Raw genomic sequence first — 24,656 nt, 5'->3', positions numbered from 1 at the left:
ATTCAGGTAACAACTCTGAATTTATTCTGATAAGACGTGTATGAGTGTTTTCGGGAAGTTCACGGAGTTCTAGGATCAGTTTCATAACTTTACCACTTTTACGGATGTTCCGGATCTTCCCGTGGACCATCTTGTAGTCCCCAGAGTCCGTATTGAGCGGTTTAGAAAAAAAAAACATGGAGCTCTAGGATCAGTTTCATGAATTAACCACTTTTCAGCATGTTCCGGATCTTTCGGTGAACCATTCCATGGTCCCCAGAGTACATTTTCCGAACACAACTCCAAATTTATTGTGATAAGACGTCTATGAGTGGTTTCAAAAAATCCGTCGAGCTCTAGGATCAGTTTCATGAATTGACTGGATCATTCCGTAGTCCCCAGGGTCAATTTTTCGGTCATGACTCCGAACTCATTCTGATAAGACGTCTATGAGTGGTTTCAAAAAATCCGCGGAGCTCTAGGATCATATTCATGAATTGACCACTTTTACGGATGTTCCGGATCTTCCGATGAACCATCCCGTGGTCCCCAGAGCCCATATTCCAGTTACAACTTCGAATTAATTCTGATAAGACGTTTATGAGTGGTTAAAAAACACCGCGGAGCTCTAGGATCAGTTTCATGAATTGACAACTTTTATGGATATTCCGGATCTTCTGGTGAACAATCCCGTGGTCCCCAGAGTCCATATTCCAGTCACAACTCCGAATTCATTCTGATAAGACGTCTATGAGTGGTTTCGAAAAATCCGCGGAGCTCTAGGATCAGTTTCATGAATTGGCCACTTTTACGGATATTCCGGATCTTCCACAGGATCAGACTTGTGTCCTACCGGAAACTGAATCGTCCCAAAAGGTGGCCAACATTCTGCTTAACAACTTCTCAAAAGACATCAGGAAGTTATCTCTTCAAATTGCCGTACAATCAGTGTTTGGTCCCAATTAGCTCTAATCCCATATGCTACGTGTATTCGTTAATGCCGGATCGACCGTACTATAGGAATCCACTGGCATCAGTACTATAGGAATCCGGCAAGAACGAATCCGCACTATAGGAATCTTGACTGTATATGGCTATGGCAATGTTTTGGAGTCATAATTAAATACATAAATATTTGTTATGTAAGCTGTTACAGAAATGCCTTTGTCCAAAATTTTCTAGTTGTTTCGATCCTTTTTTTAATCTAAATTATATTTTTATTGCATGATTTTTCAATCAATTTCCATATGAGATCTTTAACTTCACGTAATGTTAAGTAAAATTATTACAATCAAACACCAAAAATTTGGTTGTGGATTTTTTTGTACACTAAGGCTATCCCTTATAAAAAAAATACCATACACGAACGATAACCCAAATGATTGAAATATTCCAAAAATAGTTTGGATGATACCCCGAACACGTTGGAGGCAAACCAGCTTCAGGCTGAAAGCCTCCTTAATAATAAAGATAAATCAATCAATCAACCCCGAACACGTCGTTAAGCAAATTAACATTTTTATTAGGGATTACAAAAAATTTCAAAGTTTTTATCCCCTGGCTGTCTCGCGATTCGCGAGTTTGGAGTGACGTTTGGAAAGCGGACAAAAAAACGCATTCGTACGAAAATGGGAATAGCAACATCGTTCGAACGAACGATGTTCGAAAGTTAGAATTGCTTCGAACGAAAACGGGAATGGGAAATTGCTTTCGTTTCGAACGAATCCGGTTCGTACGAAAACGGGAATAGAGGTGATTAATTTCACTGGGAATAGAGGAGAAACTACCGGACCGTATAATGAAAATAGACTAGTTTGCTTTAAGCTCACGAGTCAACTGAACTCTTCCGTATATTTTGTTTATCTTTTTATGCTGCCAGCAGTGCTGCCAGTTGGGCGGAAACAAAACATCGCAGCGTCACTTGACAGCTTGACGCTGTGATAAATGCGCCGGTATGCCACAGTGATAACTCCATACCAAATTAGCGGTACACAGCAAAAAAAAATGTAATATCGATCAACGTAATTCAAGCTGATGTATGAAATAATGATGTAATAGCAAAACGCAGATACAATATTACATTAATGGATGTAATTTTGTTCGCAAAATCGATGTACATCGTACAATGTGATATTACACAACCGATGGATTGACCTGGTTGCAGCAGTTTCGATGTAATAATCAACAACTTTTTTTTGCTGTGTAGAGATCTTTCTCAATGGCTCGTCACGAACAAATTCTTCGTTAACAGATCCTTCATCATCAACCATGTTGATGAATATTAACATCTGACCGATATCGAATTTCGATTATCGTTGATATCGGATTCTTAAATATCGGTTATCATATCGATAACTTATACCCGATATTTATCGATAATATCGGACTTATCGATATCGTCACAGCACTACTCTTGAAATGCTCTGCCTGGAAGTTACATTTTCTAGAGAAATGTTTTTTATCGTTAAGATGAATCCCAACTTTTCGTCTTTACAAACGTTCAAAATAGCTTAGGATTACGCCGGAGATTGGTCTGCATATGGCTTGAGTACTTCTAGTATAGAAAGCGGTTGTACATTCGATAGTCATTACTTGCTAACGAAAATACTCGTTTGGTGAAATGGCGTTGACGGCTCCGTTGAAAAATCGTCTTTTCTAATAAAAATTTACAGCATCTTATGGGTATTTTTGGTGGAGTGAGGAGGTAGTACAAAGGCCGCCATGTTTCACGCACAGTCTGATGTTTGCTTACGGGATTTTCCATAGGAGTAAAGAGCTACAGAGTCGCCGTCAACGCCAATGGACTACGGGACTCGCAGTATTTGAGTAATTATGAGTGACTGGGCCAGTGAGTGATTCAATGCAACAAAGTCAGTTCAACGAAGTTAGTTCTACGAAATCAACGGTGTCTTCATAGAGAACAGATGCTGATCGATTGATGAAAGCTCTCAATGTTGGATGATCGGCGTCTCGGAGACACTGCACTCTATTGCGGTAGCTTCGTTCATCAGCACAAGATCAAGTAGCCGAGAGTTTCTGGTTGGTACAGGATTAATTTGCGTTAAACCATGCAGACAGAAACCACCCACACTGAACGAAAACATCCGCAATAGTTCGATTGGTTATTGTATTGCTCGAGCCCTTTAATAATATGCTGACGAATTTCGGATGATTTCTTTATGGTTGAACCACAGACAAACAGACGTAACTCTTCATTGTGTATCTTCGTTCATGCATTTAACGGTTGATTTGAATATTATCAGTTCCGCGAAATACTCGCCGCAGCGCTGGCATCGGATCACTTTGACGTTTCTATACATTCTATAGAACTTTTCTGCAATATTGTTCACGAGTTAGCGAGCAAGCTTGTTTTCCGCGAGAAGCCAAAGAGATGTCGTTACTGAGGTTATATGCTTTGAAATACTATGTTTTCAAGAACAAGTTTTTCAAAGAGTTACGTCTGTTTGTCTGTGGTTGAACTGATGAGTATCCATATGACTGTCCTCCAAATAAAGGATTACATTTATTTGAAAATTGCATGTAAAGCATATTGGGTTCACAGGACAACCATTTAAGGATAGGATGACTTTTTTTTTATCTAGTTCGTTTATTTTTAAGGCTCAATTGCGTTAGCTTTACGGAGCCGATAATCCATTGTTCTTTGTTTGTAACAAAATTCACTTAAATCTATGTCTAGTAGGAGTTGGGCCGAATACTCGCGGCTTACTCGAGGTTAGAGAGGTACATTGTCGAAGGATCGGAAAAGGGAGGAGCTTGGGGGTAGGGTTTCGTTGTCTCATCAGAGCGATGTCGCCAGTATGAACGGTAGTGTGGTTCTAGATTCGTCTAGACTTCGACCGGCTATATAGGATGACTTGCAAATGCTTTAGATTAGATTATTAAATTCAATTATTTACATTTCCATATTGAATAGCCATGAACAGTCATTCATCATGGATACAAAAATGTGGTGTTGGTAGTTGAAACTTCCTCCACCGCGAAATAGATAATTTACGGTTTCCACTAGTAATCCTATATACAGAGATTTGCGGAAATATTATCAGACGATTTGGCAACGGGATGTGTTTTGTTTACAAAAGCTGCCAACACTTGCCGCGGAGCAAAATGTTCCAGCGTGCGTGACTTTATCGTTGTCTACGGTATGAGTTTGTTTGAATTCTCAGTGAACTGGTGAACTATTTTTGCCATGTTTTGCCCTAAAAAAAAAATGTCGGACTGCCGTTGGATGTTTTCCTAGTGGATTCTATGCGTTTGTGTAGTGTATGTTACAATGATAATTATGTGGTGGTACCTAGTTAAAATTTAATACTTTGACTATATGTTTTTAGTATTACTTCTACGTGAAGTCAACGATTTACATAGTTGAAGATGCTAATTTCAAATAACAGACTGTAGTGGTAATTTTTATACGATAGATGGAGTAGATGAAAGCATAGAGTTGATAGTTCCGTTAGAGTACGGCAGTGTGAAGATTGTATATAGATATTAGAATAGCGAACTAGGACAACTTTTAAGGAAGGTACAAATCGGTTTTTTCATCTCTCTTTACCAAACTCCCCCTTTGGAGAGGGATGGTGAGGGGTGTCCCCCCCCCCCCGCCACCACAAATTAGCATCTTCAACTATATAAAATTTAATGCTTCTTACAGTACCACTTCGAGCACAAGCAATTGTATTTAGCTAAATTATATTGCTGAAAAAAAAAACCAAAATATTGCGTACAGTTTAATTGCGCACTTCACACTTATTGAAAAGGGTGATAAAAGTGCGAATTTTCTTCCAATCTTCTTGGTGTCTTCAGTGCACACATTCTTTATAATAAGGAAGCAATAAGTGCTCCAGAGACAAGGACGGAATCGTGCATTTTATCACACTTTTTGGATTTTTGGGACTGTCCTGTTGCAGATGCAATCAGCAATATTATCCGAACTGAAAAATCCATAAAAAATATCCATTCACAATGGATCCATAAAAGCGAGTGTCACGTCAACACATTCCTACCCATTCCTTTCTTGACCTGCGTTCGGGCGCGGCCGGCGCTGGTATTGCCTAGTTTGAGATAACCAGTTTTTACACATTGAGGATGATTGCTAGTCCCAAGCATCGTCTATTGGTTCTCTGTGTAAGTACAGCTGATCTGGCAATAACAGAGTAGCAACCGTGGGCGGTCAATCATACTCATATGCTCATGCTCATAGAACTCTTATGTCATACGCATTTTACTGCTATAATACATAGGGGAAATGACGGCTTCGGCATGACAGACTATTTTCACTGGATGACACACTATTTTCACTGGATTTTCTTACGAAAACACTTCGCTGAATGCATTGCAAACGATTCTTTATGCTTTCAGCTTCAATTTGACTATATTTTTACCACTGAGAAAAAGCAATCTAGCAAGGTTTTCTTGAAATGAAACACACGCACTACAAATTGTAGCTGATTTCGAGTTGCCGATAATAGAACAGCAGATTTACATGCAGTTCAAATGGAACGGTTGCCTAAGAAAAACTGGTTGCCGACAATACTCACTCTCACTAGAGAAGATTGGAGCTTTGTAATAGCGTTTCAAAACAGTTTTTGACAATTCTTTCGACTGAAATTGTTAGAGCAGCTGGCAGCAAAAGATTGTAAACAAACCAATACTGCATATGTGTGCGTTCCATAGAGAAAAAGGCTGTAGAAAGAAGGTCGCTGCTTAGGTTGCCGAGAATACGTAAATTCCCCTATTTGCTTTTATTTTGAATTTATTTCCCCCCGATTACAATACTTTTCAACTCACCAAGAAATCCTCTAAATATTTTCTAATCAAAATGCTCGTTTGGCTCACAGTTTGACACTTCTCGCTGCTCGATTGACTCAAAATCAATGAGGTACAGAGAGAGGTAAAGCAGATCGTGAAATATGGTTGTATTAGTAAACCAAAAAATAACGTAAACGCAATTAGTGACGTCACTAATTGCTTGTATCGTACAGTGGTTTCACTCACACAACTTAATAGATTGCTTTACCTCGGTAATCCAGCTCATGTGCTCAAAATGGCCGCTTCCGCTAACCATGGCTATCAGAGGTGGTACGAACATTGGTAAAGCGTGGAAACTAGTAATTCTATATATAGACTTCTCTGACGTTTGTGAATTTCACAAACTTGAAGAACTTTGGATAAATTCAAAGGTTTTCTTGCACTAATACTTATAATTTACCCCGAGTTCTGCACTAATACTTGTGCATTTCACAAAAGTTAGTAAAGTCTATATATAGAATTACTAGTTTCCACCAGGGTTACCAAAAATACAGATAAATCTGTATTTCTACAGATTTTTCAGAGTTTTTAAAACCAAGATTCTGAATTCACAGATTACAGATTTCTAGGATTTTAACAGATTACACAGATTTTTAAAATATGATCAAACATTTAATAAGATAAACTTGAGATGTTTAATAACAAAACATTATTTTCACTTCAGTGTAATTTTATCATCACAAACTTTTATATCTATGTATGCTTTTTTGCGAAATGGTAAAGAAGAATGGGAACTGTCAGAGGTATTATTTTTGCCAATTTATGATACATATATTTTTATCTATTTTTTGTCTCTGTCAGAAAAAATTATTCAATCACTTTTCAAATGCCATTCAATTAATAAATTATCAACACAGATATCATCACAGATTTTCTGGACAAAAACTAAGATGAAAAGATTTTTTTGAACAAAAACACAGATTTCCTTTTGGCAACCCTGGTTTCCACGCTTTACCAATGTTCGTACCACCTCTGATAGCCATGGTTATTCTTCCACCTCGTTTGTCGACTCAGAGCAGCAAATGACGTTCGATAGAATTTTTTACATCATCGTTTTGGATGATTTGCGTTAAGGGGTTGAACCAACAATCAATACGAATCTATCGATTTGAAATTGGCTCACTACTTGACTAGCCTATTGGTCCCAAGCAAACGATTAACGTATCCCATTCTTGTCGGAATTCTAGTACTACACTATGTTTGTTTTGATTCTCTGTGACAGTTTGACAGATAAAATTATGGGTTCGTGGATTTTCCCATGTTTCGAAGGGTGCATCGATTAGCTTGGGACCGAAGATAGTACCAGAGCTGAGCCAAAAAGTTGAGCACGTTTCTTCGGGACCTACTAGTCTTAGAGTTACCTCTATGGTTGAACCAATACCAAATGCATTTCAATATAAAATGACTATCATTCTGTAGAGAGTATTACGCATTCCAACTGAAGGCCATATCCCTTTTCATAACAATGTTCATCATGTATTCAGGAGGAAAATCATCTAATTTCAAAACAACCATCATCCGGTTGCAGCTATCATTCGAAAAGGTGATTTCGATGTTTCGATTGAGGTCTGAGGTTTCATTCGAACAGAGGACGGTGGTTTGGTACTACAGTGCAAAAGAGCACAACGAAAGCAGTGATGTCACATATACAGATTTATCTGTAACCATACAGATTTTGACGTAGACTACGTGTTACGGGAAGGTACTGGGGGTAAAATCTAAAATTGCGACCGTCACGAAAAGGTGTAAGCTTTTGAACGCCTATAACTTTGTCATTTATAGATGAAATAAAAATCTAAATACACCAATCGATAGGAAATAACTCTGCTACAATAAACGCTTTTTCCATTTTCCATAAAAAAAACTGTTGAAAAATGTGCAAATAAAAAGTGATAATTTTATCACTGTTTTCATGAAATAAACGTTCTCCCCAAACCCAGTCGTCATAATCGAGTACAATTTTGTTGCACATCATGCTGCTTGAATCTGAAAAGTTATAAAACAGCGCTGCTTTTGTGCCGCACCTCATTTTCGCTTCGGACGGCGGGTGAGCAGGTAGCAGCAGTAGCAGTAGGAAGGCAGCGGTTCCTGTCATGCGCAGCGTTCGAGTTTTCCACTTAGAACCTTGCGCGTCATTCTCGTCGATATCACTGGCTGTTGGCAGCACCGTCACCTCGATGGCGCAAGCGCTCCGAAGTGGATAAACCTCCTTGCCTGAATGATTTTATTACCACATAAAAAATTCAAGAGCACAAATGTCACCTCTCACAAAACTTATAACAAAGAAACTGGAACTTCACGTTTGCTGCAGTTCATTACGCAAGGAGTTTCAATTTCATGAGTGATGTCACAACCGTCCAAGATTTGTGCCCTAGAAATCTTGAAGTGATAGGAAATATCAGCCATCATGACGGTCAATGTTGGACACTTAAATGAATCACCTGAAGAAAGCCTTACTAATATCTGATTGTAATTTAGGAACCAAATGTAACAGAATATGTATTCGCATTTTTATGAGGTCCTGAATTTAACAAAGTTTTACTAAGTGGGAAATCCAAAATATGTACATAGGACCGAAATCATAGGTTGCTTCTACTGTATTTTAAATTTAAGAAAAATGCACGTGAACTTTACTACACAGCTTAACGTAGTCTACGCCAACATGCGGTCGTGTCTTATACACAACCCCACCAATTTTTTATTTTGTCATTTGGATGACCATTTCCATTTTAGGGTGGTCCAAAAAATCGATTTAAAAAAAATACTTCCAAAATTTATAACTTTTGAACGACCGGGCCGATTTCAAAGATCAAAATATCAAATGAAACGTAATTAAAAATAATTTTTGTTGAACAGGTAAAAATTGAGGTTACGAGACGCCACTGGGTCGTGGAGACCTGCCTGTTATTAGTGAATAGTTGTGATGTATTTCAAATTTTAACACACATTTTATTCCTATACTACAACATTGGCCAGACGAGATAGGTTAACTTACTGGTATCGAAAATAATCGATTCAAAGTTGAGAATGTACTATTGGTACCCAAGGGAAAATTTGAAAAACTATACTTAACTATGATCTTTGCTTAAGTTTAGACTTAATGTTCAATGTTTGATACAATACTCTAATCACGTTCACCTTTTTCTTCTTATTCTCTTCCCAACAGATCACCGAATACAGAGCTGCGCCGCCGGAAGCGGCTCGAGCGCCAGTCCGCGATGGAGGAGAAAATCCGCGAAATCAAACGCAAACAGAAGGAATCGGAGAGCAATTCGCCGAAAAAGCGCAGGTCAATAATTTTTTCCATCGCTGCCGGTGTTTGTATCGGTGTGCTGTGTGTTTATTTATACACGAGAACTCTGTAAACCGACTGCATACTACCCAAACCCCCCTGTCACCCCTTCTATACCTTTGCATGTATGTCCCGTATATCATCCCATCTCGCCCAACCACACACGGTTCCACGTTGTGGGAAATTTGCATTTAGATACCTACTACAGAACAGGTTCAGATTACCATGGGTGAACAAGGGGTTTGCACTTCACTTTTGCCGATTATTTCCATACCTTTCTCCACGTGAGAATATTCAAGCGAGAAATAGAAATGCAAGCAAGATAGAGGGAGTAAGTGCTAACGCATATTGTCAGATAATGGTTCATAGTTATCTGGGACTATTGCCAGCAGACTGTTGTAGGGTAATTTTCGATTGATAAGCAGGAGACATGTTCTCTATCAGTGAGAAAAGAAACAAGCTATTAACCAAGTAATGATTAATTGTGTAGAAAACAAAGTGATCAATGTTGCATTGTGCTGAACACACACAGACACACACACACACAGACTTACTCTCAAACATAAGCCGGTGTTTTTAGTTATCGTCGTATGGAGAATGGATCCTGTTGTTTTACAGCATGATATTTCCGTTTTATTCCCCATGAATTTGAATTCATTCCGAGTGGAAAGACTTGAATGAAAGTAAGAAGGTATAGCCAATATGCAGAATTAATACTGAAATAGACACGTTCTAGCAACCAATAATCAACAATGTCGACAGCATTCACACTCATGCACACAAACAAACACACATTCAAAGGGATTACATTTAACAGTGAACTGAGAATTATAAAGACGTGGAAGGAAAACTCAGTTGGAGATAGAGATGAAAAGAACACTCGCAAAGATCGGTTTTCTTTCCGCAGATTTCCTTCCGGATTGTATATTTTATAGGAAGATGCCTTAGATTTTAATTTTTCGTTTTCCATTTTTTTTAGTAGCTTTATACACCTTCCTCCCAGCACAGCAGTCTTTCGTGGCGTTACATTTTAAGTGCATACCTACCACATTTTATGGAACTAGTTTTAGTAGCTTGATATGTGTTAGTGAGAGAGAGAGAGAGATAGAAAAAGGAAGCGAAATGCGCCGGGAACGTCCACAACAACTACAAAACAGAAATCAGCGTTCAGTTGGAGCGAGCTGGTAACATTGTGATAGGCTAAAACAGTGAATTCATCGGTTCAATAGTTAGATATAAAGGCAAATCATCCTTACTGCTAAGCTTTGCAAGGAATAATTTGCTCTTTTTTTCAATTCATTAAATTTGTTCCGAGACGTGTTCCCTGTGTTTCGAAACAATTTCCACGTACACGTATCAGAGGAGAGGAAAGAACAAGAACGTATCAACGTACATATGCGGAGTCGATCGAGAATGGAGACAGGGAAGAGAGCTCTACAATGTTTGATTTCTTCGATTAAAATTTATACCAGGTGTGTCATTGTTGAGCACAAACTAACTACAATCAAACGGTTCGTTCAAGAAAAGATGAAAACGAATAGAGCAGCAAACTGTAAAACGAAGCGAAATGAGAAAATAGCCAACGGTCTCAGTTGTATATCGAGATATCGTGAATATCGTCCATGTTTTAGAGATAGAGATTTACATTTTTCTACCGATGGAATATTTGCTTATTTTTTTAATATACGAGGAAAGTGAAACGAGACAACAGAATATTATGATGAAAATTCTAATATTTTATTATTATTTTTCTATTCTAAAGGACGTAGTTTAACGTGTAGATTGTTTTGTAATAGAAGCGAAGAGTAAATCACTGCAGAGAGAAAATGAAGAGAAAAAAAAACATACAGATGAAACTGAAGCTGAACTATATATAACTGCAAAACGAAACAACTGTATAGATGATTGTTTTAGAGAAAATTAAAGAATGGAACATAAAGATGAAATTGGTAAAAACCTAACTTGCAGTTTGTTTTATTTTAGATTTTTGTTGTTTTGTTTATTTGTCGTTTTTACTTCTTAGTCGTATTGTTTCCTTGCTTTCTTCTTTGTAGCTGCAACCTCTAAGCAAAGCATACAAGTGGTCAAGATACAAAGGTAGGAAAATTTTCTCATCCATCAGTAGAACAACAACAACACCTAACTAACTATAGGGCAACAAACAACTGCAACAAGTATCTCAACAAAAAAACAACACTGTTTGGCCTCTTCCCTGTCTGCGTGCGCGAGTACGAGTGAGTGAGAGTGACGTAGTAGTGGTCACAATGGTTGTGGTGTGGCTGAGTGTGGATCAAAATTGTTTACTCTTAGTGCTGTGTCTTGTTAGTGTACTTAGGTATTATATTAGTAGCAGTAATTCTATTTTGGGAAAAATTGTTATGTTTTGTCCAGGGTCACCGTTCTCAAAAAGGGAAATCTTATATGTTGCGTTCATTTTGCGATTAACGTAACTTAGTGGTTATCTACAAATTATGTTAGGGGTGTGGAGCGATTATTTGACCCTCACTCCCTCCCTTATAAGACACTGTAAGATTTATCACCTTACATTTCCAATGCCTACTTTTTCCATATGGGATTGATATGCGATTCTAGGCAGTGTATGTTGATCCCTTCTTACGTAAGACCTTGTACAAAGTACACTGTTGTACCAACAATCAATACGAAACTAACGATTTTAAATTGGCTCACCACTTTAGTAGCCTATTGGTCCCAAGCAAACGATTAACGTACCCTATTCTAGTCGAAATTCTATTACTACACTATGTTTGTTTTGATTCGCTATGAAAGTTTGACAGATAACATCAGGGGTGTGTGGATTCATGCAGAACATGCAGGGGTGAGTGAAATAGCTTGGGACTGCTTGGGACCGTTGTTCTGGTACTGAGTGAGCCAAAAATAATAATGATTTTCTTCGGGACCCAGTGGTCTTAGAGTTACCTCTATGGTTGTACTACCGTTGTACCAACAATCAATACGAAACTAACGATTTTAAATTGGCTCACTACTTGACTAGCCTATTGGTCCCAAGCAAACGATTAACGTACCTCATTCTAATCGAAATTCTAGTACTACGCAATGTTTGTTTTGATTCGCTATGAAAGTTTGACAGATAAAATGAGAGGTCATTGGTTTTTCCTATGTTTCAAGGGGTGAATCGATTAGCTTGGGACCGAAGATAGTACCAGAGCTGAGCCAAAAAGTTGAGCACGTTATTTCGGGACCTTCTAGTCTTAGAGTTACCTCTATGGTTGTACCATAGAGGTAACTCTAAGACCACTGGGTCCCGAAGAAAATCATTATTATTTTTGGCTCACTCAGTACCAGAACAACGGTCCCAAGCAGTCCCAAGCTATTTCACTCACCCCTGCATGTTCTGCATGAATCCACACACCCCTGATGTTAGCTGTCAAACTTTCATAGCGAATCAAAACAAACATAGTGTAGTAATAGAATTTCAACTAGAATAGGGTACGTTAATCGTTTGCTTGGTACCAATAGGCTACTAAAGTGGTGAGCCAATTTAAAATCGTTAGTTTCGTATTGATTGTTGGTTGTACTGCTTTAATCTAGTGCCACAAATTGTGCTTTTTGAGGTACTAGATTAAAGGAGTACAACCACAGACAAACAGACATAACACTCGCAAGTTGTTCATCGAACAAGCATTCAACGGTCAATTTAAAAGTATCGTAGTTGGTAGTACCGCCAACAATCAATACGAAACTAACGATTTTAAATTGGCTCACCACTTTAGTAGCCTATTGGTCCCAAGCAAACGATTAACGTACCCTATTCTAGTTGAAATTCTATTACTACACTATGTTTGTTTTGATTCGCTATGAAAGTTTGACAGATAACATCAGGGGTGTGTGGATTCATGCAGAACATGCAGGGGTGAGTGAAATAGCTTGGGACTGCTTGGGACCGTTGTTCTGGTACTGAGTGAGCCAAAAATAATAATGATTTTCTTCGGGACCTACTAGTCTTAGAGTTACCTCTATGGTACCGCCACCTGTGGCGCGCATAGTCAATTCCCTTGCGTTTGACGTTTACACACTACCGCCATCTGTTCAGCGTACTACCAACAATCAATACGAAACTAACGATTTTAAATTGGCCCACTACTTGACTAGCCTATTGGTCCCAAGCAAACGATTAACGTACCCCATTCTAGTCGAAATTCTAGTACTACGCAATGTTTGTTTTGATTCGCTATGAAAGTTTGACAGATAAAATGAGGGGTTAGTGGATTGTCCTATGTTTCGAGGGGTGAATCGATTAGCTTGGGACCGAAAAGAGTACCAGAGCTGAGCCAAAAAGTTGAGCACGTTATTTCGGGACCTTCTAGTCTTAGAGTTACCTCTATGGTACTACCCACCACAGTGTACTCAACAGATGGCGGTAATGTTTTAGCGACGATGTTTTATATTGAGAAATATTCAATGTGTTATGTCTGTTTGTCTGTGATGAAACTTTGACAGCTAAAATGAGGGGTTATTGGTTTTTCCTATGTTTCAAGGGGTGAATCGATTAGCTTGGGACCGAAGAGAGTACCAGAGCTGAGCCAAAAAGTTGAGCACGTATCTTCGGGACCTTCTGGTCTTAGAGTTACCTCTATGATAGAACCAAAAGATTCTAGTACATTTAGTGTTGCCATGAGATACAATCCATTACTGGTGTTGCCATGTGGCACAATCCAGTAGTAGTGGTGTTGCCATGTGGTACACTGAAAAATTGCATTAGCAGGTGCGTCACCAAAATTTTTCGAGCCGCTCCGTCTGTCACTTCGTTTGTGCTATTAGCATAGAGGTAACTCTAAGACTAGTAGGTCCCGAAGTAACGTGCTCAACTTTTTGGCTCAGCTCTGGTACTCTCTTCGGTCCCAAGCTAATCGATACACCCCTCGAAACATGGGAAAATCCACGAACCCCTCATTTTATCTGTCAAACTTTCATAGAGAATCAAAACAAACATAGTGTAGTACCAGAATGTCAACTAGAATGGAGTACGTTAATCGATTTGCTTGGGACCAATAGCACAAACGAAGTGACAGACGGAGTGGCTCGAAAACTTTGATGACTATTTCATTTTTTCAGTGTACCACATGGCAACACCACTACTACTGGATTGTACCACATGGCAACACTACTACTGGATTGTACTAGCATTTTCACCAAATGCATTAGAATGTTTTGGTTCTATCTCTTTCACTCTACTCAAAACTGAAATGCATAAAAAAAAATGACAACATGATACACTCTTTGCACACTGTCAAAGAATCATTATACACAAAATCAACTTTGTTCAAATCAAAACAAAAAAAAACTAACCCATCTGGTGGATGATGGCACAAGCTTCCAAGAAAATTCTATTACAGTGAACCACATTATTTTAATGGATTTCTTCGCCAGTTAGTCGTCTGTCACTTCGTTTGTGCCAATAGGCTAGTCAAGTAGTGAACCAATTTCAAAACGATAGTTTCGTATTGATTGTTGCTATTAGTCCCAAGCAAATCGATTAATGTACCCTATTCTAGTCGGAATTCTAGTACAACACTATGTTTGTTTTGATTCGGTATGAAAGTTTGACAGATAAAATGAGGGGTTCGTGGATTTTCCTATGTTTCGAGGAGTGCATCGATTAGCTTGGGACCGAAGATAGTACCAGAGCTGAGCCAAAAAGTTGAGCACGTTTTTCCGGGACCTACTAGTCTTAGTGTTACCTCTATGGTTGTAGCTACAATCAATACCGAGGGGGGCGACTGTATCTACGATGCAGGAAAAATTGTGTTTTGCTGTGGTTAGCTGCGTGCACGCTGAGTAGATATGAAGAAGATTGATGACGATTTTGAAGATTTCCTGCAAAAAGATGATGCGCGATGCAAGTAGATACATGAAATCAAAGAAGATTTTTCGAAGTTTGATTCGCTAGTGTGCGATTTGTAGAGCATCTAGAATTGAGATTTAGATATGTCGCCCCCTTTGATCAATACGAAACTATCGATTTTAAATTGGCTCACTACTTGACTACACGCAGAAAAATGGATTTTTGTTTCAGGGCCTAATGTATTTTGTTATTGATTCAAACATATTGTATCACTATTTCAACAACACATGTTTTTGAATCAACAAAATGGTTTTTAGAATCAACAAACAGATTATTGACTCTACAACCGGTTTGTTGATTCAAAAATATTTTTCTTTGAATTAACCGAATAATATATTTGAAACAATATCAAAAATATATTAGGCCCTGAGTCAAAAATATATCCATTTGAACTTAAAAACCATTTCTCTGCGTGTAGCCTATTGGTCCCAAGCAAATCGATTAACGTGCCCCATTCTAGACGAAATTCTAGTAATGCACTATGTTTGTTTTGATTCGCTTTGAAAGTTTGACAGATGCAATGAGGGGTTCCTGGATTTTCCTATGTTTCGAGGGACGCATCGATTAGCTTGGGACCGAAGATAGTACCAGAGCTAAGCCAAAAAGTTGAGCTCGTTTCTTCGGGACCTTCTGGTCTTAGAGTTACCTCTTTGGTAGTACCACAAACGAAGTGACAGACGGAGCGGCTCGCAAACTTTGGTGACTAACCTGCTATTGCAATTTTTCAGTGTACCACATGGCAACACCACTACTACTGGATTGTACCACATGGCAACACTACTATTAGATTGAACTAGCATTTTCACCAAATGTACTAGAATGTTTTGGTTCTATCTCATTCACTCTACTCAAAACTGAAATGCATAAAAAAATGACAAAATGATACGCACTCTTTGCACACTGTCAAAGAATCATTGTACACAAAATCAACTTTGTTCAAATCAAAACAAAAAAACTAACCCATCTGGTGGATGATGGCACAAGCTTCCAAGAAAATTCTATTACAGTGAACCACATTATTTTAATGGATTTCTTCGCCAGTTAGTCGTCTGTAACTTCGTTTGTGGTAGTACCAACAATCAATACGAAACTAACGATTTTAAATTGGCTCACTACTTGACTAGCCTATTGGTCCCAAGCAAACGATTAACGTATCCCATTCTAGTCGAAATTCTAGTACTACGCAATGTTTGTTTCGATTTGCTATGAAAGTTTTACAGATAAAATGAGGGGTTATTGGTTTTTCCTATGTTTCGAGGGGTGAATCGATTAGCTTGGGACCGAAGATAGTACCAGCATAGAGGTAACTCTAAGACCACTGGGTCCCGAAGAAAATCATTATTATTTTTGGCTCACTCAGTACCAGAACAACGGTCCCAAGCAGTCCCAAGCTATTTCACTCACCCCTGCATGTTCTGCATGAATCCACACACCCCTGATGTTATCTGTCAAACTTTCATAGCGAATCAAAACAAACATAGTGTAGTAATAGAATTTCAACTAGAATAGGATACGTTAATCGTTTGCTTGGGACCAATAGGCTACTCAAGTAGTGAGCCAATTTAAAATCGTTAGTTTCGTATTGATTGTTGATAGAACCAAAACATTCTAATACATTTGGTGAAAATTCTAGTACAATCCAGCAGTAGTGTCAACAATCAATACGAAACTAACGATTTTAAATTGGCTCACCACTTTAGTAGCCTATTGGTCCCAAGCAAACGATTAACGTACCCTATTCTAGTTGAAATTCTATTACTACACTATGTTTGTTTTGATTCGCTATGAAAGTTTGACAAATAACATCAGGGGTGTGTGGATTCATGCAGAACATGCAGGGGTGAGTGAAATAGCTTGGGACTGCTTGGGACCGTTGTTCTGGTACTGAGTGAGCCAAAAATAATAATGATTTTCTTCGGGACCCAGTGGTCTTAGAGTTACCTCTATGGTAGTGTTGCCATGTGGTACAATCCAGTAGTAGTGGTGTTGCCATGTGGTACACTGAAAAATTGCAATAGCAGGTTAGTCACCAAAGTTTTCGAGCTGCTCCGTCTGTCACTTCGTTTGTGCTACTACTGGATTGAACTAGCCTTTTCACCAAATGTACTAGAATGTTTTGGTTCTATCTCTTTCACTCTACTCAAAACTGAAATGCATAAAAAATGACAAAATGATACACTCTTTGCACACTGTCAAAGAATCATTGTACACAAAATCAACTTTGTGCAAAACCAAAACAAAAATAGTATCCCATCTGGTGGATGATGGCACAAGCTTCTAAGAAAGTTCTATTACAGCGAACCACATTATTTTAATTGATTTCTTCGCCAGTTAGTCGTCTGTCACTTCGTTTGTGGTTGAAGTGCGTAATGCTCTCTACAGAATGAATGTCATACTAAATGGATATGCATATGGTATTGGTTCAGCCTCATAACGCAAATCATTCAAAACGATGATGTAAATAATTATATCGAACGTCATTTTCTGATCTGAGCTGACAAACGAGGTGGAAGCATATGCATCGCTATCAGAGCTGCTACGAACATAGGTAAAGGATGAAAACCAATGTTTGGCTAAATCGTGGTGGAGGAGGTTTTCTCCACCACGAAAAAAAAATTTGAATCCATAATGGAATGGCTTATTATGGCTATTCAGTATGGAAATGTAGATAATCAAAATATAAATCTAATTAAAAGCATTTGCATGTCACACTATTTTTAAATGTTTGTCCTCTGTTTTAAAGCTGATTTTCAAACGAAAATCATCCTGTATTTGGATGACAGTCATATGGATGTTCATCATCTGACGACGAATTCAACCATAAGAAAATCATCCGAAATTCGAATGCATATTGTTAAAGGGCTCGAGCAATGCAATAATCATTCGAAGTATTGCGGGTTTTTTGATTCAGTGTATACTGTCTTGTTCGCTAAGTGGGCTAAAAGCGCAGTTCAGTTAGCGAATCCCACTCATTAACTGATGGGCTGACTTGTCAAACGTCAAAAAACACTGAGGGGGAACTTCGATGAATTGTTTGATCAACGTTAAAAAAATTAATGTGCATTGAATTGAAGCAGTGTAAAGTTTGTTTTTATTATTTTCGCAAGTTTAGAAAGGCTTATCGCTTTCGCTAAAAACGCATTAAAGTCCTGATTTCAGCGTGAAACGAAAAAAAAAAATCAAGTTTATTTATATTAACACTTAATATTCCATTCGAATTCCCCTCACTAATTTTCACAACGAAATGTCAACCTAATAGCGAATTCGTTTATTGTTCAGTTCCAACCTGGATCGGGTATCAGGATTGGGTCTGCTTGTTTTCTGACAAACGTCAGTTTGCTCGTTTATTTTTTAAACCTAGCTCAGGTTGAGGTTCACACTGACAAAAAGTTCGGTTTCGCACTGGGTTGGAACTGGTTCCAACCCCGATAATAAACGAATTCGCTATAAATGTGACGTCTATTTTTGACGTATGACTGCTTTTTAACTGGGCTACAGCTTCAGTTAAAAAGCAGCCCAGTTAAAGAACGCCCAGTTAGCGAACAAGTACTGTAAAAGCTGTTTTGCATGGAAACTACAGTTTGACAACTGCAAAGCCTTTCCAACTATCGAATGACATTCGATAGATGAGATGAGGTTGCGTCCCAACGAGCGAATGATGTCTATATATATGCAACAGTGGGGATATTTTAAATTCCTTTCCTGGTGATGTTCAATTTTACACTTTCTATTTCATTTTTCAGGAAACAAAAAGAAACGGAGAAATGATATTTGCAAATACCATGGAAAATCTACTTCATATGCTACATCTAGATCGGCAGGAGCTTTTCCTTCAAAGTTTGATTCCGATGTCGACCGGAAGCAGGGAAAAGGACAAACCGCGGCTAACGAAGGTCGTAATAGCGTTACAATAATTCATGGCAGAAACAACACTAATCACGAGTATTAAAAATTAGGTACCTACCCAGAATATTTCATCCAGCGCTCATCAGCATATTTGACGAAAAGAAAAAAGAAAGAAGAACATACATTGTTCCAATATTAGAAACAATAGTTAAACTTTTCTTTTGGTATAACAAACCGATACACATAAACAACTGATGGAAAATTAGAAATTTTAGCTCCATAGTGCTTAAACGGTTCTAAATCGGGTCCTGATTAGTCTCATAAAATTTGAACTCGTTTGATTATAAACTGACTGTGTGCAAACCGTTTGATGTTTGTATGGGAATTACACAATCCAAACTATTGTTCATTGTCTTCTAAACTTTTTCCATATTGCTCTGAAAGAAAGTTCGATAGCTAACATCGTGTTTTAGCGAAGACAGCATATCAAGAAGACAGGCAACCCTTCCATTTTCTCGTACGACCGGTTGAAGGAAGTACAATCGCGTCATCTGCCGTTCAAAGGTAAATACTTCGAACGAATTTGATAGCAAAGATTACATCCTCAGAAGAAAGGTTTGTGTATTTGCTTATTTTTCTATGCGTTGTTTCCACCTTCGCTCAAGTGCAATGCCACTGCATCTGTCGCTTGGATTCTGGCAAAGTTGCCAGTCTTCTTGATATGATGCCTTCGGTTTTAGTCAAACGACAAATGAAATATTTATTAATAATTTAAGAGATTGGTAATCTTATGATCATCAGCTGTTTTGTGGGCAACACAGTGGGACATAATAGCCATGATTTTTGTGTTCTATTCCACGCGTCAGAAACACCAATATTGCCTGCTGTTGATTGATCATAATCATAAGACATCAGCGTCTTAAACCATTTGACCTATTCTGCGGGGCGTGTGAGGAGAGGTGACACGCTGTCACTTGTGACGGGTGAGGTGACTCTCCGTGCAAATCAAATGGACAGTCACCTCACCTGAGGTGACAATAAATATTGTCACTTCACTGTCATCTCACCTCCCACACCACGCAGAATAGGCCCACATAAATAATTGCTGTAACTTACATTTAATGGAAAATGGATCTTCAGCTAAGTTGTAGCTTAGAAAATTTGATAGAAGTACTGTACTGTAACAGCTATCATTTTTTTTGTAGATAAATATGGTGAATTTAACAGAAAAAAATAGTTTGCTTTTTCTCATTTGCGTACGAGCGGGCTAGAGGGGGGAGAGGGCTATAGCTTCTCATTCGAATTAATGCAGCCCCCTATAGACTTGTTACAACGATTACTTATTTTCCTTACACATCAAAATTGTTCGCTAATTCTCGATAACTTTTTCAAAGGGACGTATCTGCTTTTGTAAACAATACATTTGATCGTCGGTTTGGCGTAACTCGCTCACGCATACTAACACGAAAGTTATGCATTGTTCACAAAAGCCACGTCCCTCGAAAAAGTAATCGAGAATTGTCTAATTGAGAAGCATATAAACTAAATTTAGCCCACCTAGTGATTCCCATACATACTTCAAATGGTTTGTGTACAGTCAGTTATGAACTAAATTAGTTCAAATTTTGGGTGAATGATCAGAACATGATTTGCAACTGTTTGAGCACTATGGAGCGAATCTTTCAAATATTGCATCACTCTAATAAACAACTAGGAAACAAAGACTGCATAATTTCTAACGATTTATAAATAGCGGAAACAGGCCAGGTAAAGCAGATACAGCAAGACAAAAATAAGTAAGAACCCTTTTACCTACACATAAGTAAATAGAAAATTAGCGAATGGAAAAGTTCAATTACAAGACAGCACACCCTACTACAGTAAATTACCATTTGCAAGATTTCTTATTTGCATCGGATGAAAAGAGATCAAATACGGAAATGCTTGGTTCCTCACCGGTTAATATATTCCTAAAAAGAACGCGATCATTGTGAAAGCACATTTAGCAATCAGGTATAATGACGGCGGTTGGTAGTCCTTAGAGGGTATGTAGTAGAAGGCGCTAATTTTCTACTGGCGTTGATCGACTAGCTTATAGGATTTGAATAGGTTATAACGGTAGGGTTCATTAAGTTTTCTCTTATGGTTCAATTTTGCATTCATTTTTGGTAGCATCTATTGTTTTACTATATACAATGACTTGTTGGTTAAAGTGTGACTGTATTCAGTTACTTAGTGTTTTTCATCATATTGGTACGATCGATTTATGAAAATAGGATTATGATGATTTATGCAGTACACGTTTACTTTCGAATATGGAAAGCTCAAAGTTGTAATGATTGTTTATAATTAAGAGAATAATAAAGGGATTGGAATTTAAATTTAATTATACTTTTTTATTACCGGTCCTTAACGTTTTTGGCAACACTATCCCATTCGATGTCAATCAAATAAAGTATGGAACAAAGGCCAGCTTGCTGGTGTTAGTAGCAAAAATGCTGTAAATATTGCTGAGCACGCGAATGACGACGTCACGCCAGCACAATATTCATACTGCGAATAACGGACTGACGTCACATAAAACACAGTGCCAACATTCCAAAGGGGCGTAATTGCTTTTGTAAACAATGACTTTAGCCGTCAATTTCTCGCGAATGAAATTTAACCTCTCCAAAATTACAATGCTAGCTGGTAGAGGAAACATTCATCTACCTGCTGGTGTCATTATTTTTCATGAGTGAGCTTTTATTCGCGAGAAATCGACGGCCAAAGCCATTGTTTACAAATGCAATTACGCCCCTTTGAAATGTTGGCACTGAACAGTTGTTTTGTGTAAAAAGATAAACATTGCGATTAAATATGAACACCACTAAATATTTTCACATTTCACTGATGCCAATAAGCCAGGTGAGCCAGGACCTTGTATGTATTGTACCCTATAAACTAAAACTGAAACTATAACCTCAATTATATTAAAAATTGAGTCTCGCTCCCCCATTTCGTCGTTTTTTTCTATTCATATAGGGTATACGTCCCTAACCTCGGTCTAATATGCAGCCATAGATTACGTTTTTAATCATAACTCATCAATTAATTTACCTGCAAACGATATTCTACTGCTAAATGGTATGCTTAGATATGCTTATCATGTCGTTTGCTATCAGGAACCGCAAAAAGTTGAAAAACTTACTTTTTTTAAGACAAAAACTCACCAGGGAAATGTATGTAATATCGGTCTATTGTCCCCAAATTGGGTCTATTTATGGATGCAACTTCGTCCTATCCTGTTTGATTCTCAAAAAAAACGCTCTTGGTAACGTTTTCTTATGTATTTTTTTTTATCACTATCACTGTTAACTTAATACTCTTCATTCCTCAAAACATTTCTTAGAGAAAATTTTACGAAAACTACATTAAATCACTCAAGTTAAAAATTAAAAATTAAAAATTTCGCTTATCGTCTTTCGACCGCAGAATATCTAAATCAAAACATTGTGATGTTCATTATACAGATTTGGCAGAAAAAATCTCCCTTCCTGTTCGTTCCTTATCATCCAAATGCAAACCACATTGTTGACGTTACTCTTATTGCTATATGCTGTCAAATGAATTTCATGGGCCAAAGTTAGGAACATAGAAAAGAAATGTGTCCCTAAAGTTGGGTCCATGATTTACTTGTGAAAACGTTGTTAAACAATTAAAATAAACATAAAATATTCAAACAGTAACTGTGAGTTTTACGTCTAGTGTGTATTATCAGGTAATTCCATTCAATAAATGCCATAATCAGGCCATTTGATGATCGTCAGTGCAACCTTCCCATCTTAACCTTAGAAGTCATGGCGGCTAAAAACTCCGAACAGAGTGATATTCTCAACCAGTTTTATTACTTACGAGAGCTGAAAATGTATTGAAATGTTGTGATATAAATTGATTTGTGTGTGGTACACATTTATCAATCATCAGTGATCAATATTTTCCTTATTTTTTGTGTAATATTCCTTAATTAATTATTTATTTGCGTGATAGGCCGAATGAAAGGACTAGACCCACATTACATACCGTAACCCTATACGTATACCTAATGCATAGCTTGTCACAAAATCTTACACTCCCCCTTCCTCCATAGCGCGTGACATAATATATGTATCATCTTTTATGGATTTTTTATGAATGCCAGGCATCTGCAATCCCTGAGTAGAAGTTTCTCTTTCTGAGTGAGATTGAACGACCGTATAACCATCGCAGAAGAAGGTATGCCACACGAACAACAACAACTACTGACGCTACGATTTACGATGCGTTATGAATTCTAGAGTAACATTTGAAATGGGCCTATGTCCAAAACGTAAACAAATCGGGTTTTGATATCATTCTTTAGCACTGCTTGATAGCTACTAATCGTGTAGGAAAGTTCCGCATAATCGAGAAAAATCATTAAAAATAACTCGATTTTCGAAACGGCCGATCAACGAAATTTTTCGATTCATTAATAGGCCCGCACGCTAAAACGGCCAACCATTCATTTATTTCATTTCATTGATAAGCCTAGTGACGTAGAAGGGCCGATGATTGAAAAATTTCAAACCAAAGCTAGGCCCTACTGCTTGAGGCAGGGCCGATGATTTGTTTTGAATTTATTTGACGTTGCGAAAAGGCTTAGCAAAGGGCCTACCATTTCTGATGACAAGCACAACGGCTTAACAAAAAGGGCCTATCCATTGAAAGATTCACAAAAAAGGCTTATTAATTTAAGAAATTATATTGTTATCGATTTTCATATAATTTTGAAAGCTTTTCGCATATTTTGGATGTTGTATACTGAGATACAGTTACTATTGTTATTGTGAACAATATAAATGCCTAAAATACTTCAATTTTCTTAAATATGAATTGAATAATGACGGTCAAAATTTAAAATTTATTTTCTGGTTTGTTTACGTTTTGGACATAGGCCTATTTCAAATGTTACTCTAGAATTGTCAATGACGTTTCGCAACAGTGTCAATTTCAATGAAAACATTCTCTCTCACCCAGTTTCACTCTAAATTTCTAGATAGAGCTGGAATTAGGGCCAATGTCGCAATGGGCTTGAACTGAGAAAAATGAGTCTGAAGTTTTGAACAAAAATTATTAAATATAATTTAAACTTTAAACCCATTTCTAGAAATGAACTGTTCCTAATTCTTACATTATTGGTTAGCATTATGGTGAGATAAATAAAAATATTTTTATTTTTATTTACAGCTCGAAAAAAATGAAAATGTTGCATGTGCCCTTTTGATTTATAGTATCTTGTATCGCCTTGAGGTTATTCGCCCGGCTGCGTTCACAGATGATATTTCGCCCCTATGTTTCGCCTGCTAGTTTTTGACATTGTCTGTTTCGCCTCAATGTTTACGTTCTTTTTCCTGATGGTTTGTTACTATCGACCTATTGCAGTTTGTTGGATTCTAGATAAATTCATGTGTTGGGGTGTTTTCGCTTATTTCGATCAGATTAACAATATTTTCTTTTGATTACCAACCGGTAATTGCAAGGAGTAGTGAAAAGATTCAAATTAAATCTTTCGCCTTGTATGGAGAAAATATGTCTGTTTCGCCCCATCTATGTATATGGGAGGAAGCGGCCGTAAGAGCCAACTCAATTTGTAATAAAAAAAAAAGTTGGTTTCGCCCTTATTTTTTTTTCGTTTTTTTAAGAAAGTACATTATTTGTCCAAACATTTTTAGTATAGTTTTGTAGCATTCTAATAGTTGTATAACGTGATGTATTAACCTCAGTTTGTTTACACTTGCGACATTCGCCCTTATTCCAGCTCTATCTAGA

General features: G+C 37.7%; 1 protein-coding gene across 2 annotated transcripts in view; it reads left to right on the top strand.

Annotated features, from left to right (window-relative positions):
* Ptp61F (Protein tyrosine phosphatase 61F) overlaps positions 1 to 19,231 on the top strand; it is a 64,939-nt gene extending 45,708 nt beyond the window's left edge. The window contains exons 7-8 of one of the 2 annotated variants that reach the window (XM_065224668.1): positions 8,972 to 9,094; positions 18,725 to 19,231. In XM_065224668.1, the coding sequence (XP_065080740.1) occupies positions 8,972 to 9,094; positions 18,725 to 18,749 (148 nt within the window). In that variant the 3' untranslated portion in view covers positions 18,750 to 19,231. Of the gene's footprint in view, positions 1 to 8,971; positions 11,059 to 18,724 lie in introns of those variants that run through there. The other variant, XM_065224666.1, reaches the window with a different exon arrangement.
* Positions 19,232 to 24,656: the final 5,425 nt, after the last annotated feature.

Source organism: Ochlerotatus camptorhynchus, unplaced genomic scaffold (assembly GCF_037179485.1).
Source record: "Ochlerotatus camptorhynchus isolate MF236.1 unplaced genomic scaffold, CSIRO-AGI_Acam_v1.1 ptg000213l, whole genome shotgun sequence".
Lineage (NCBI taxonomy): Eukaryota > Metazoa > Arthropoda > Insecta > Diptera > Culicidae > Ochlerotatus > Ochlerotatus camptorhynchus.
Note: the sequence above shows the minus strand (reverse complement) of the source record. Positions and strands in the feature narration are given on the sequence as shown.